Consider the following 12,642-nt stretch of genomic DNA (forward strand, 5'->3'; position numbering starts at 1 on the left):
ACGCCTTCCTCGCCCCCCAGCCTCCACCCTGAAAATCCAACAGATCTGACCATTTTGCAATGACCTTCTCTCGGTTCCAGGCCACTGTAACAACAGTGGTACAGTGGCACGGCTATGGTTGTCCAATGATACAAAGATCCAGCTCCAAACTGGCAGCACTGGAGCAAACGGGGAGCTTGCTAAGGGTGCAAATCATTAGGTCCTACTTTAATCTAGTGAATTAGAATGCCTGGCTGCTGAGCCTAGAAACGAGAGCTTGTCAACTCTCAAGTACACTCAGGGTTGAGATACTCTGGTCTGGACTCCATAAAATTGAGGCTAGACCCATATTTGAGGCAAAGATGGCAGGGAAAGAAGGGAGAAAATAGAGGCCATAGCTGTTTTCATTTATATTTCATTTGGGAATGGATGATAATAGAGCTAGAACTCAAGGTCTTCGACTTTCACTTGAGTCATTCCTTCCATCCTTCTGCTTTGGTTTTTCTTATTCTTCTTATTGTCATTGTTTTTCAGATACAATATCTCACTTTTTGCCCAGGGCTGGCTCTGGCCCACAGTCATCCTGAAGAGGCAACCTATATAGTTGGGGTTACCGACATGAAATGGCATGCCTGGATCCTATGTTGAGATTGGGACTTGCTATATTTTGCCCAGTATGGCCTCAAACCATAAATCTCCTAATCTCTGCCTCCTGAACGGCTAAGATTACAGATGTAAGCGACAGAGCACAGTTTATTTGTACTGATTTCTACAAGTATGGCTTCCATAAGCCACATGTACAGCCTCCAGCTATAATTAAATATGAGGAATTTGAATAAAAATTAATAAAGAACTTGTTTACACAATTTTTTTTAAAAAGCAAAAAACCTCTGTAGTGCTGTCTGTTCTCTTGCTGGTGACAGGCCTTAGAAAGTCACTTGTAGTGAACACACACACACACAGACAGAGAAAGAGAAAGAGATGACTTGCTGAATTGATATGGATTATTACAGCAAATGCTCTGGCTGAAGAATGATTTCATTGTAGCAAAGATCCTAGCTGGGAAACTCCACTGGGAGTTTGTTCCTATATATCATAGAGGTTGAAGACCCAAGACACATCAAATAAGCCAGGTTCCAGGGGCTCACATTTGTAATCCTAGCTACTCAGGAGGCTGAGATCTGAGGATGGCAGTTCAAGGCCAGCCCAGGGAGGGAAGTTCATGAGACTCTTATCTCCAAATGACTGCCAAAAAGCTGAAAATTGGAGCTGTGGCTCAATTGAGCAAAAAGCTGAGGGACAGAACCTAGACCCTAAGTTCAAGCCCCAGGAGTGACACAAAAGAAAAGAAAACGGTAATGCTTATATAGATTGGTTCTTGAGAACAACCTATATCAATGTTCAGTTCCTTTATTTCAAAGCTTTCTTAGGCACTGTGTGACTCAACTAAGAATTCTAGGAACAAAACAAAAGGTTAATTTATAGAGAAAAGCAAACCAGAAGAAGGTAAAAAATGGTACTTATTGCTTTCTGCCCCTCATTTCCATTTTTGCCCAGAGCTGACTAGTTTTCTCCCTTAGGTCTTCTTAGGATTCATGAGGCTGCTGAGTGACATGTGGGTTTTGACTTTTTTTCAGTCAGATCGGGCTGGCTTCCTTCCATTTTCATTTTCGGTTGCATTAACTTTCTTGGTTTATAAAATCAGGGGTAAAATGAGAACCTATTTTGCCATATAATTTATCATAAGTACATAGGCCCTAATGTAAAAAAAAAATTGTCAGATCCAGCTAGCAAGTTATAAGAAATGGAAAATACTAGCCACAATTCTGGCATAGAACTTTTTCAGGGCATTGATGTCTACAGCTATTAAATGAATCAGATGTTAACCATTAGAATTTATATGTTTATAATTTATGGCCTGGAACATATTCACCACTCTATGGGGCTTTCTGTGATCCTTAAAAACTCTTTCTTTTAAAGAAATGGGTTCTTTTTGCTTCTCTCAAAGGAAACCATTTCCTATAAGACCTCCAAATTTAGAATATAATTAAGAGTTTAGGGGTGATTTCACTTACACATTTGTTGAAAATAGTCACCTGTGATTTAATTTATCTAGGTAAAATCCATTAAGTCAACTTGAAACAGTGAGATGAAGATAGTTAAAACAAAGGTCTCAGAAAGTCCTAGAAAGCAAAGGGTAAGAGAATCATATGTATGTTTTGGCCTTGAGGATAAGAAACCCATGTGTTATCTTCATAGATGGAGCCTGCCCTGGCAATGGAGTCCTTTTCCAATTCATATATCTGACCTACTGCAAGCAACCATCACACTTGAAGAAGAAGAAGAAGAACATGTGAGCTAGAACTAAGAGAAGCAAGATGTCGTACTTAGTCCTAGAGCTGGGCACTTCCTCCAGAAGTTCGGCAACAAGAAAGCAAGAGATAAATGGCCAACAACGAGCAATGCTCAGTCATTCCCCATTGACCATTTGGAGGAGATGGGTGTCTATGCAAATGTACTAGAGTCGATGTTGCCAATCAGCTGAAAAGACTTCACTGGTGGCAACATCCATAATTTATTGATTGTTCCAGTTCCTACATCGCCCATTCTCCAACTCCACAAGAAGAAGGTATGACACAGAGAGAGCCAAACACTTCCCACACTTGTCTCTATTATTATTCCACTTGTCATCTGACCACACACCAACATTTATTGTCTCCTCTGCCTACCAAGACAAGTCATTCATTACACAACTGGCAACTTTTTTTTTCCAAATATCTTCTTACAGTTCTCTAGGCCAAAATTTTGGAATGGGGTGGGGGTGGGGTCTCCTGGTTCTCTGAGTAATTAGAGTGTTCCACGGCCAAATTAAGATGGCCCACTGTGGGACCCATACTGAGAAGCTCTGGGAATTATTCACTTCCAAGCTCACTTGAGTCACTGGGGGGATCCAGTTCTTTGAGAATGCAGGGCTGAAGTTCTCTTTCCCTAGGCTAGGGTTCATTCTCACTTCCACAGGTAATCAGCATTCCTTGGCTTGCTCCCCTCTATCATCAACCCAGCGAGAGCACACCAGGTCAGCACATTCTGAATCTGCCTTTCCCTCCGGCTTCTGCTTCTGCAAGTGAAGGGCCCAAGGGATGGCACTGGACCCATGAGTATAATCCAATATTAAAGTCAGCCCATACATTTGTTTCAATTAAGTCCTTTTGCCATACACAGCGCTGTAACTGCAGGCAAAACACCAGATGGCAAAGGCTGAACTTCTACCTGCCATTGCCTACTCTCTGCCTGCCTCCCCCCAGGAAGAGAGAATAATAGATGCACTCCCTCCAATGTCCTAGAAGGTCTCGTCTTATTATGGTATTATTACAAAACCCAACATTCTCATCTGAATTCACTTAGCTCAAACGTCCCCAAATATTATTCTCTAAATCACCTAGACAGTTTATCTCTATATGTAATCTGTTTCTAATGAGAGTGGAGTTCTGGGTAAGATCCATGAACTTGATCAAATATATGGCCTACTCCATATACACCAGAGATAGCCATATGATAAGTGCTATCTGAACAGGGGTTCATTTTAAAGCCCTGTTTTCATCTGTGACCGTCTTGGTTATGCACCTTTAAGTCCCTCCACACTTTTATTTTAGCCCAGCTGGCAACCTCTAGGTCTTAGCAGAGGCCAACAAAAACATATTAGCTTATTTTCAAAGATTTCCTGTCTTAATTAAGTTTCTTCCTCTACACCCTCAGGGTGTATATAGACAGTTTTTGTTGAACCAATTGTATATCCTTCCTAACAAGGGTGCCATGAAAAGGACAGGAAAAGCAAGACCTTGGAGCCGCTGTTCCTATGGTCTGCATACAGATAACTAAGTCACACAGCAATTGCAGGCCAAGGATCTATCATTGCTGAAATTTCTAGCAATCCAAAATGTACAGGTTTATGGTTCCCAAGAGACTCCCACTGAGGAAAATAGAAACCATGAATGCTCGGGACATCAGATAGTTTGGATAGTTTTGGGATGTATAATTCATTTTTTCCTCCCATTACATCATCCAGTTTCTGGGAAAGACATGCTGCCTTTCAACAGATTTAACATTTTTACTGTTTCCTTCTCATTAAGCACATTAACTTTTACCTTGTTTGGGGAGAATCATTTGCTTTGAAGGAGACATATATTTAGAAAATTAAGGACAGGCAAATGGTCAGCAGATGACACAATGATTTAAACACAATGACAACAAAGAACTGAGAGCTTCTCTGAACCAAATGAGCTGCATAATGTTTGCTCAGGAATGTACAGTCTAATTTTTTCATTTAACTTCCTATTTATTTCGACCACATATGGGCAGAAATACAGGCAACAGATCCGTGTAACAAATACATATAAACTACTATATATTCAATGACTGTTGATATTGCAAAGGGACTCAAAGAACTGTTCATACGCTTCATTCCCAGTAGGGCTAGATGCAGTCATTCCATCCCCTTCCCTCTACAAGGAAGAATATGAACACCTAGACCTGGAGACTACTAGTGTGTTACTCTAGTGCACTACTTCCTTGTAGGGACCTGGGGCTGCTTGGTTGCTAGCCCCTCCCATCTCCTTCCGGGTTCTACCGGAAGAGATGCCAAACCAGCCCCGCCTCTCGTCTGTGAGCACGTGTGCCACCATGGCGCCAGGAGGCCGGTCCTTGGGGGGCCATGGTCTCCGCCTCTGCGGGAAGTTCCGTGACATCACCGTGATGGACAGTTCATTAGCCAATCGTTAATACCCAGTTAGTCCCTCCTCTTCCTGCCACCATTACTGTTATATAAACCCCTCCCTTGAATAAAGAACCTTTGGGGGTTTGGGCAGCCCTATCTCTTCTCAGCTTAGCCCGATCGGGACACGCTCTGCCCTCCCGCCGGCGGAAGCAGCATGCAGAGCTGAGTGTCCCCCACAATTTAGGCTCAGCGTCTCCCCAAGGGAGACGTGGGAATTTAGCCCAACACTTCCTGGCCCAACTTCAGGTTCCTCAACAGCCCAAACAACACAAGCTCATGAAAGGATGCTCAAATATGCACTGGCTTACATATTTGGATATTTAGTATTTCATTAACTCACACACCATTATGACCATCTAAAAACCAACGTTCTGATATTGTAAACATGTAAAGCCGAGTTGCCAAAATGTATAGGGAACCAATGGCCTGTATGAAATAACATGTACAAATAAATGGAATCACAAGCCATGCTCATGTGGAATCACGTCAAAGTTCTATTCTTCCCCACTCCACAGGGACAGTCGGTATTATGTGTGTTTATAACCCAGTAAGTAGATGGAACACAAGAGAGATAAGCTATCATTCTTTACTGTCAAAGTCAAAAATCCAAATTGCATCAAAATGTGGACTAAGTAGTTGCAAAAAATCAGTATGTCTGGTTTCTTGCATTTCTGAAAACAGAGAGAGTAAAATTAATCATGGCATAAACAAAATCTTGAGTTTTATTAAACAAACACAAGATTACTGAGGCTTCTGTCCTTTAACTATTTTTAAACTGTTCTGTCATTTTACCCTTTTAAAAAATGTATTTGAACTGGCTGAAATGCTGTTGTGCGTTCACATTCTGCCTTAATTCAACACACCGTAGCTGAACTTTCCCCTGATGAGATAGCAAAAGAAGAAACGAGTTCACACCGGAAAGTGGATGGTAACACTAATCTAGAACCTAGCTGTAGATGTCATGTGGTAAAATACACTTCCAAATTTCCACAACTGGATTCTTTCTCACAGGACCTATATGGACTTTATTTTTTTTTGCCAATGCTGTAGGCTGACAGGCAAAACCCTAACTCAAAATTCAGACTGGAGTCATTACACTAGCAGCTGTTGAAAATATGTAAGCACGCACACATAAATTCAGTGTGGAGTTTTTTTTTTTAATCACTCTTCTCTTTGACTCTAGTTTCAGCCTCTTGCCTGAAATCCAACTCAAATCCAGCTTGCCTGAGGCACTGATGGAGACATTTGTAAATATGAAGTGGGACATCATGCTTATCAAAACTCAGTATGTAACTTGAACTCCTGCAACTCACACAGCTTCCGTATTCTCTCCACTGGAAGCTGGCTCCGTTTTAGGGCTTCAGTTGTCAGAAGGGGATGACTCTATAATCTGTGTCTCCAGTAGCATAGTCACCTCCAATTCACATTGTACGTGTTTAAAACATTTTCCCCTTCTTTTCAAGATGGTCTCTCATTAAAGACAAATATTTTACCAACATTGCCATTATTTTTTTTTCTAAAACCATACCAAAATCCTCAGGGAGCATTAATTGTTCATCTCGAGGACAAGCTTCCTTGTCCCTCTGTTCTTTCCCTTGCAGTCTGAAATGTTTTCACCAACTCCTTATATCCCTCCTACTCCACTTTTATCTCCTGATCTCATTACACCTTGCACCTAGAACTTCTGCCTTCGTGGAGTTTAGTGTGGAGAGGGGTCTCAAGTTCTCACCATGAAAAGCAAAGCATTCATTTACACAGGCCGTGAGAGGGGCCTGGGCAAGATGTGGAGGAACAATGGCAGAAGTAGCAGGGGAAGGTAGAATGAAGGGAAAAGTGGGACTCCAGATGGAAAGATCGCTTCAGACACAGAACTATAGCTGATGTGACTCCAGGGTGGATGGTGTTTAAGGGTCAGGGCCTAGACAAGAAACATGCAGTAACAGCAAAGAGGAAGCTTAGCAAACCTTCACGAATAACACCCTTTGAAGGAAATTTGTAGGTTTCCTGAGGTGTGAATCATGAAACACACATCACCCTCTGAGATGTGCTGATTTGCTTGTTTATCTCTGTATATTCAGTGGAAATGGTAAATCCTCAATCGGATTCAAGTACTACCTTCTCTAGACGTGACTGCATTTGTTTGACCTTGTAGCATAAGGTTCAACTCCCCTGGATAATACATTCAATGAGGCAGTGAAATGTAAGCATCCCATCTAAGAGCAAAAGCTTGATGTGTTTAATATCCATGTCCAGAAAATGACAGTCTCATTCAAAGAGACCCCTAACTTTATCACTGAGAGCCATAATCACCCTTAACATGGTTAAGTATTAATTTATTGGGATATTTTTCAATGTGATCCCTCAAGCACTATGATAATGCCATAATGATGAAAATACTGGGCAATACTCCAAAGTGACCATTAAATGACCAAGCTCATTAAATCTCCAGATTTGGCTCCAAGCCATTGCAGTCTGATACAAAAGTTACAAGAGTTCAACTGACAATGGCTTGGCCATTTTGTGAAAATGAGATATATCTGCTTCCACCCCAGTGAAGGATATTTTCTTTCTAATCAAATATAGAAATCCAACTTGTCAAATGTTTGCCTTTTTTATATACAAAAGTAAAACAAAACATTAAGAGATTTCCTTACTTCCTTGTAAGGAAAAAAAAATCGAATGCTCAAAGCATTTACACAGTAATGAAACTAATAAAAATGTTTCAAAATAAATGTCATTTTAAATTATCTCTTCTAAAAGAAACACAACAAGGTATTCTACCAAGAATTAGCTCTTCTGTGAGTTCTTTTCACATCTGTACCAAAAAGAATTTTTGTGGTTAATTTTTTTTATTACAATATCATATGATTTATATTTCTGATCCATTACATGCACATGGACTGGCATATTTCCAAACTTAACATACCGCACTTTCTTCACTAATCCCTAATAGGCTATACTAGCCAAGACCATTATTTCACAATAGCCCTCATGAGACTTCGAGTCATCCTCCAGATATTTTATAGCCAATTCTATAATGTTTTATCAGGAAGCCTCAAATTATAAATGACTGTGTCTGAGAAGATTTTGAAGTCTCCATTACATGTGGACTTGGTTGGAAAATAGCCAATCATTGCCAAAAATGACTCAACAAAAAGGACTCAGCTCCATACCTATTGCAAATGTAGCCATATGTCTCATTTCTTTTCCTTCCTTTACAGATTAGCTAAAGGTTTCTTGAACAATAAAATAAAAATCATAGGGAAAAGTTAAGGGAAAAGAAATAAAAAAATGAAAAATACCTTGAGTAATAATATCTTTTTTATATAAACAATTATTATACTTAAGTTGGTTATAACCTAGGATTATAAACACAACTTAATTGTGAGGTTATTTTTGCTATCTGTGTCACACCCTTGTAAATACCAAATCAAGTAGTCACCATAACAAGATTCTCCCTTATCAGTTCCTTGTGGCTAATTTTCTCCCAAGGCTCTGTCTGATATACAGGGGAAATGTTGGCAATTCCATCTCAGACCACATTAAAACATGCAAAGCCTCAAAGATGAATGCTCGCATCCTTCAATCAGTTGCATGCATATAAATCTATGTGCAAGAATACACAGCTATGAGATCTACTTATTCCACTCTAAATCAAATAGTGCATACCTTAAGATAGTAGAAAAGAATAACTAGGAGCTGGGAATGTGGCTTAGTGGTAGAGTGCTTGCCAAGCATGCATGAAGCCCTGGGTTCGATTCCTCAGTACTGTATACACAGAAAAGGACAGAAATGGTGCTGTGGCTCAAGTGGTAGAGTGCTAGCCTTGAGCAGAAAGAAGCTCAGGGACAGTGCTCAGGCCTTGAGTTAAAACGCCAGGACTGGGGTGGGGGGAGAATAACTGTCCACAAAATAATTCTTTTATAAGCCAAGTCTTTCTACCTTAGTGTGTGACCCTGTTTTCCTCATGCTGACATGCCTAAAGGTATAGGGTAGTATGCCATTAGGGTACCTTTCTGAATAATTAAACTAAATATCAGAGTCACTTGAACAAACTTATGGTGTACTACTTGCTTGTTTAGCTCTCTTCTCATGCCAGGATCCTATTTTGGGAAATTCATATACTAGTATCACGTTACATGTATTGTTAAGACACATAAGGATCTTACTATTGAAGAAGTCTAAACTCAAGTCTCTTAAAGGACATGAGGGGGAAAATGGATGAAAATTGAAGCCTCACATTTATTTCCAAAACGAACTCTCATTAATCTAGGAAGAACAACAGGCTGAAGGAGTCCTTCTAATCATCTACTCCCTAAGGAGTATGGGAGGGTGGTTTTCTATATGAGGAGCCAGGCAGTTCTTTTATTATCTTTTCTCTCAGTGACTTTCCAGCTAATCAGGTTTTGGTCCTCAGTGCTTCTGTTTGGTACAGAATACGATCTCTATAGAGATTCACCCTGTGACCCTGCCCAAAGATAGGATGAGTGCCCGTGTGTACTTAACCTTTACCCCTTCCTCACACGCTGTCGCCTGCCCTTGAAAATGTGCCCTTTGGTCTGTAACTGAAACCCAGCTAACATGTACTCTCTGACCCACTAAAAGCAGAGGATGGACGAGATTCTGCCACTTAATTGGGACTATCCTTAAGTTCTTCCTCACTTTTCACAGCAGCATAAATATATGTCTTGGCATTATGAATATTATATGCTACAAATATTGTAAATTATGAATACTGGAATCCTCTTTCCACCATGTTGGGTTCCACTGGACAGAACAGGCACTGAATGGCATAAAAAAATGTGGAAGAAATGAAATTTGCATGTCGTTAGTCTACCTTACTTCTTTTTCTTTTTTTTTTTTTTTTTTTGGCCAGTCCTGGGCCTTGGACTCAGGGCCCGAGCACCGTCCCTGGCTTCTTCCCGCTCAAGGCTAGCACTCTGCCACTTGAGCCACAGCGCCGCTTCTGGCCGTTTTCTGTATATGTGGTGCTGGGGAATCGAACCTAGGGCCTCGTGCATCCGAGGCAGGCACTCTTGCCACTAGGCCATATCCCCAGCCCCTACCTTACTTCTTTTTCAAAACTAGTCTTGACTCCAACTGTTTTAGTACAAGAAATAAGCACTCAACTCCATTCATATCTCTTTCTCACCCAGATAATCCAATCACTACCACATTCTGCTCTTTCTACCTACACTACCTCACGTTACTCCATTGTTACTTTTGTTTCTTGTTTGTTGGTTTGTTTCTGCTATCATATTTCAATGTCTTGGTTCATGAAGCATTGAAATTTAAGCACTGATGGTTGTGAAGTTCAGTGTACCCTAATTAGTAAAGAGTCTCCTTATCTTAGCAGTTCACTCACTACAATTTCCTGTCAAACTTAGAGACTAATAATCCCTATGATAGGTGGAATGTACTGTAGACCTATCCTTTGCTATCTTTAAAACACTAAGCAACGAAGATTCCATTTGTAGCAAGTTGCAGTGAGCAGCTGGCTAGTCTAGCTCTCAAGGTCATCATGAAGGTGAAAATGGAGCAACACTGAAGCAGGCTGCAAACACTTCATGGTAGGCAAGCAGAAGGGAACATGCAAAACACCTGCTGGACACTTCCTCCCTGGGAGACGGAAAGGGGACGCAGTCCTCACCTCTGGACTCATGGAACTCCAGTGTGACGTGAGCATCAAATCCAAGGCTGAAGTAATTATTGAAAACATTCAGAGGAAGCTGCAACGATAAACAAAGGTAGAGGTGAAGTTGAACACAGCCAGCCAGGATATGAAACCCAATGCCAGACACCCATCACTGGGGCAGCCCAGGGGAGAGGTCAGTCATAAAGAGGATGGTTGTATGGGAAACACCGGGTCTCTTGAATTCATTCATTAGTAAAAGTTCGTATCAAATAATTTTCTCAAGAATTATAAGTAAAGCTGGACACTGGCAGTTCATGTCTGTAATCCTAGCTACTACTAAGGTACTGAGGACCCAGGTTCAAAGCCAGCCAGGACAGAAACATCTGTGACACTCTTATTTCCAAATAATGAGTGTGAATCTCAAGTGGAGGTATGGATCAAGCAATAGAGCACCAGCTGTGAGGAAAAAAAAAAAAAGCCAAGCAAGAGAAGAGTATGAGGCCCTGGATTCAAGCCCTGAGGCTTTGGCAAGAATGCACGCGCATGCGTGCACACACACACACACACACACACACACACACACATTCACACACACCCCATACACAAATTGAAAGTAATATAGGTAATAAAAGCTACAAATACAAAAATTAGTAAATAACTATTCTTGTGTATGTTGTTGTAATGATGAAAGCTTTTAGCTGAGGGATGCACATAGATAATAGTTAAAAGGAATGACTTACTAAGTAATGTAGAAAATAGATCCAATCATAAGCATCTTGTCTAATTTCCATAATCAGCTGTTACATGTCTTTCAATAATTTATATTTAGTGTAGGAATATAATAACCTAAAATATTTGTTTATCTTTACTTTATAAAATGTTTTCTTTGAACAAAACTCATATAAAAAATAATGCAAGCTGGGCACTGGTGGTTCATGCCTGTAATCCTTGCTACTCAGGAGGCTGAGATTTGAGGATTGTGAAAAGTCCACAAAACTCTATCTCCAATTAACCACCAAAAAGCTGGGGGTGGAGCTGTGGTTTAAGTTACAGAGTGTCAGCCTTGAGCCAACTATTGGTACAAAGAGAGAAAGAGATACAGAGACAGGGAGAAAAATAAAGCAGTGGGAATCATTTGATTCAGTTACTGATTATAAGGAGAGAATGAACAACAGCAGTGCATATATAGATAATATGCATAACTGTATGCATACATAGATAGTTGGAGGTTCCATTTGATTGGCCTGACTTATGTCTTTAATATAACCATGAAATGTGCAGGCAATCACATAGATTCACAAATGAGCTTCCGATGCCCTTTCCATAGTCCATCATGTCCCTCCAGGCTCCTGTCAGAAGATAGTGATGGTGACCACTGTGCAACCAAAAATCACATATTAAAGCTGCAAAGCTGATGTGATCATAAAGGTCCCGTTCAATGTTAGAACAATGAGAGAAGCCTGTGGAAAGTGCACTTTTCCTTCCGCAACTCCAAGTGGAAGATGAAAATTAAACAGAGGTAAGGATGCCGGGTAATTTTCAGGTTTATATCCTATGCTGATCTGAACTTTTCTGCTATCAGAAGACGAGCTCAGCATTACTGGTCATAGAATAAATGCAAATCAAAACAGCATTAAGATTCCACCTCACCCCAGTAAGAATGGCCATTATCAAGAAAACTAATAACAATAGATGCTGGCGGGCATGTGGCCAAAAGGGAACCCTACTACACTGTTGGTGGGAGTGTAAACTTGTTCAACCACTCTGGAAAGCAGTGTGGAGGTTCCTCAAAAGGCTAAACATAGAGCTCCCCTATGACCTAGCAGCCCCGCTTTGGGGCATTTACTCAAAGGATTACAAGCAAGACCACACTAAAGCTACCAGCACAACTATGTTCATTGCAGCACAATTTACTATTGCTAAAATATGGAATCAACCCAGATGCCCCTAAGTAGATGAATGGATCAAGAGAATGTGGTATATATACACAATGGAAATGGAAAGACTTAGGGAAAAAATCATACTAAGTGAAGTAAGCCAGACCCAAAGAAACATATACTCTATAGTTTCCCTCATTGGTAATAATTAGTACACTTCTAGGATCACTCAGTAGTACACGTCTAGGATAACTCAATAACTATGTACATATGAACACATAAGATGATGATAAGCAAAATGAACTCTAAGTTATGGAAAGAAGTAGTTTATCATTGTTGCCGTTATTTTCAATGTACCATGTGAAATTCTACCTTTT

General features: G+C 40.4%; 1 protein-coding gene across 1 annotated transcript in view; it reads right to left on the reverse strand.

Annotated features, from left to right (window-relative positions):
• The window catches only part of Dgki (diacylglycerol kinase iota), a 327,861-nt gene that overhangs the window by 145,315 nt on the left and 169,904 nt on the right, over positions 1 to 12,642 (reverse strand). The window contains exon 15 of the mRNA XM_048340285.1: positions 10,404 to 10,482. Within this exon, the coding sequence (XP_048196242.1) occupies positions 10,404 to 10,482 (79 nt within the window). The remainder of the gene's footprint in view (positions 1 to 10,403; positions 10,483 to 12,642) is intronic.

Source organism: Perognathus longimembris, chromosome 2, assembly GCF_023159225.1.
Source record: "Perognathus longimembris pacificus isolate PPM17 chromosome 2, ASM2315922v1, whole genome shotgun sequence".
In the NCBI taxonomy this organism is placed as follows: Eukaryota; Metazoa; Chordata; class Mammalia; order Rodentia; family Heteromyidae; genus Perognathus; species Perognathus longimembris.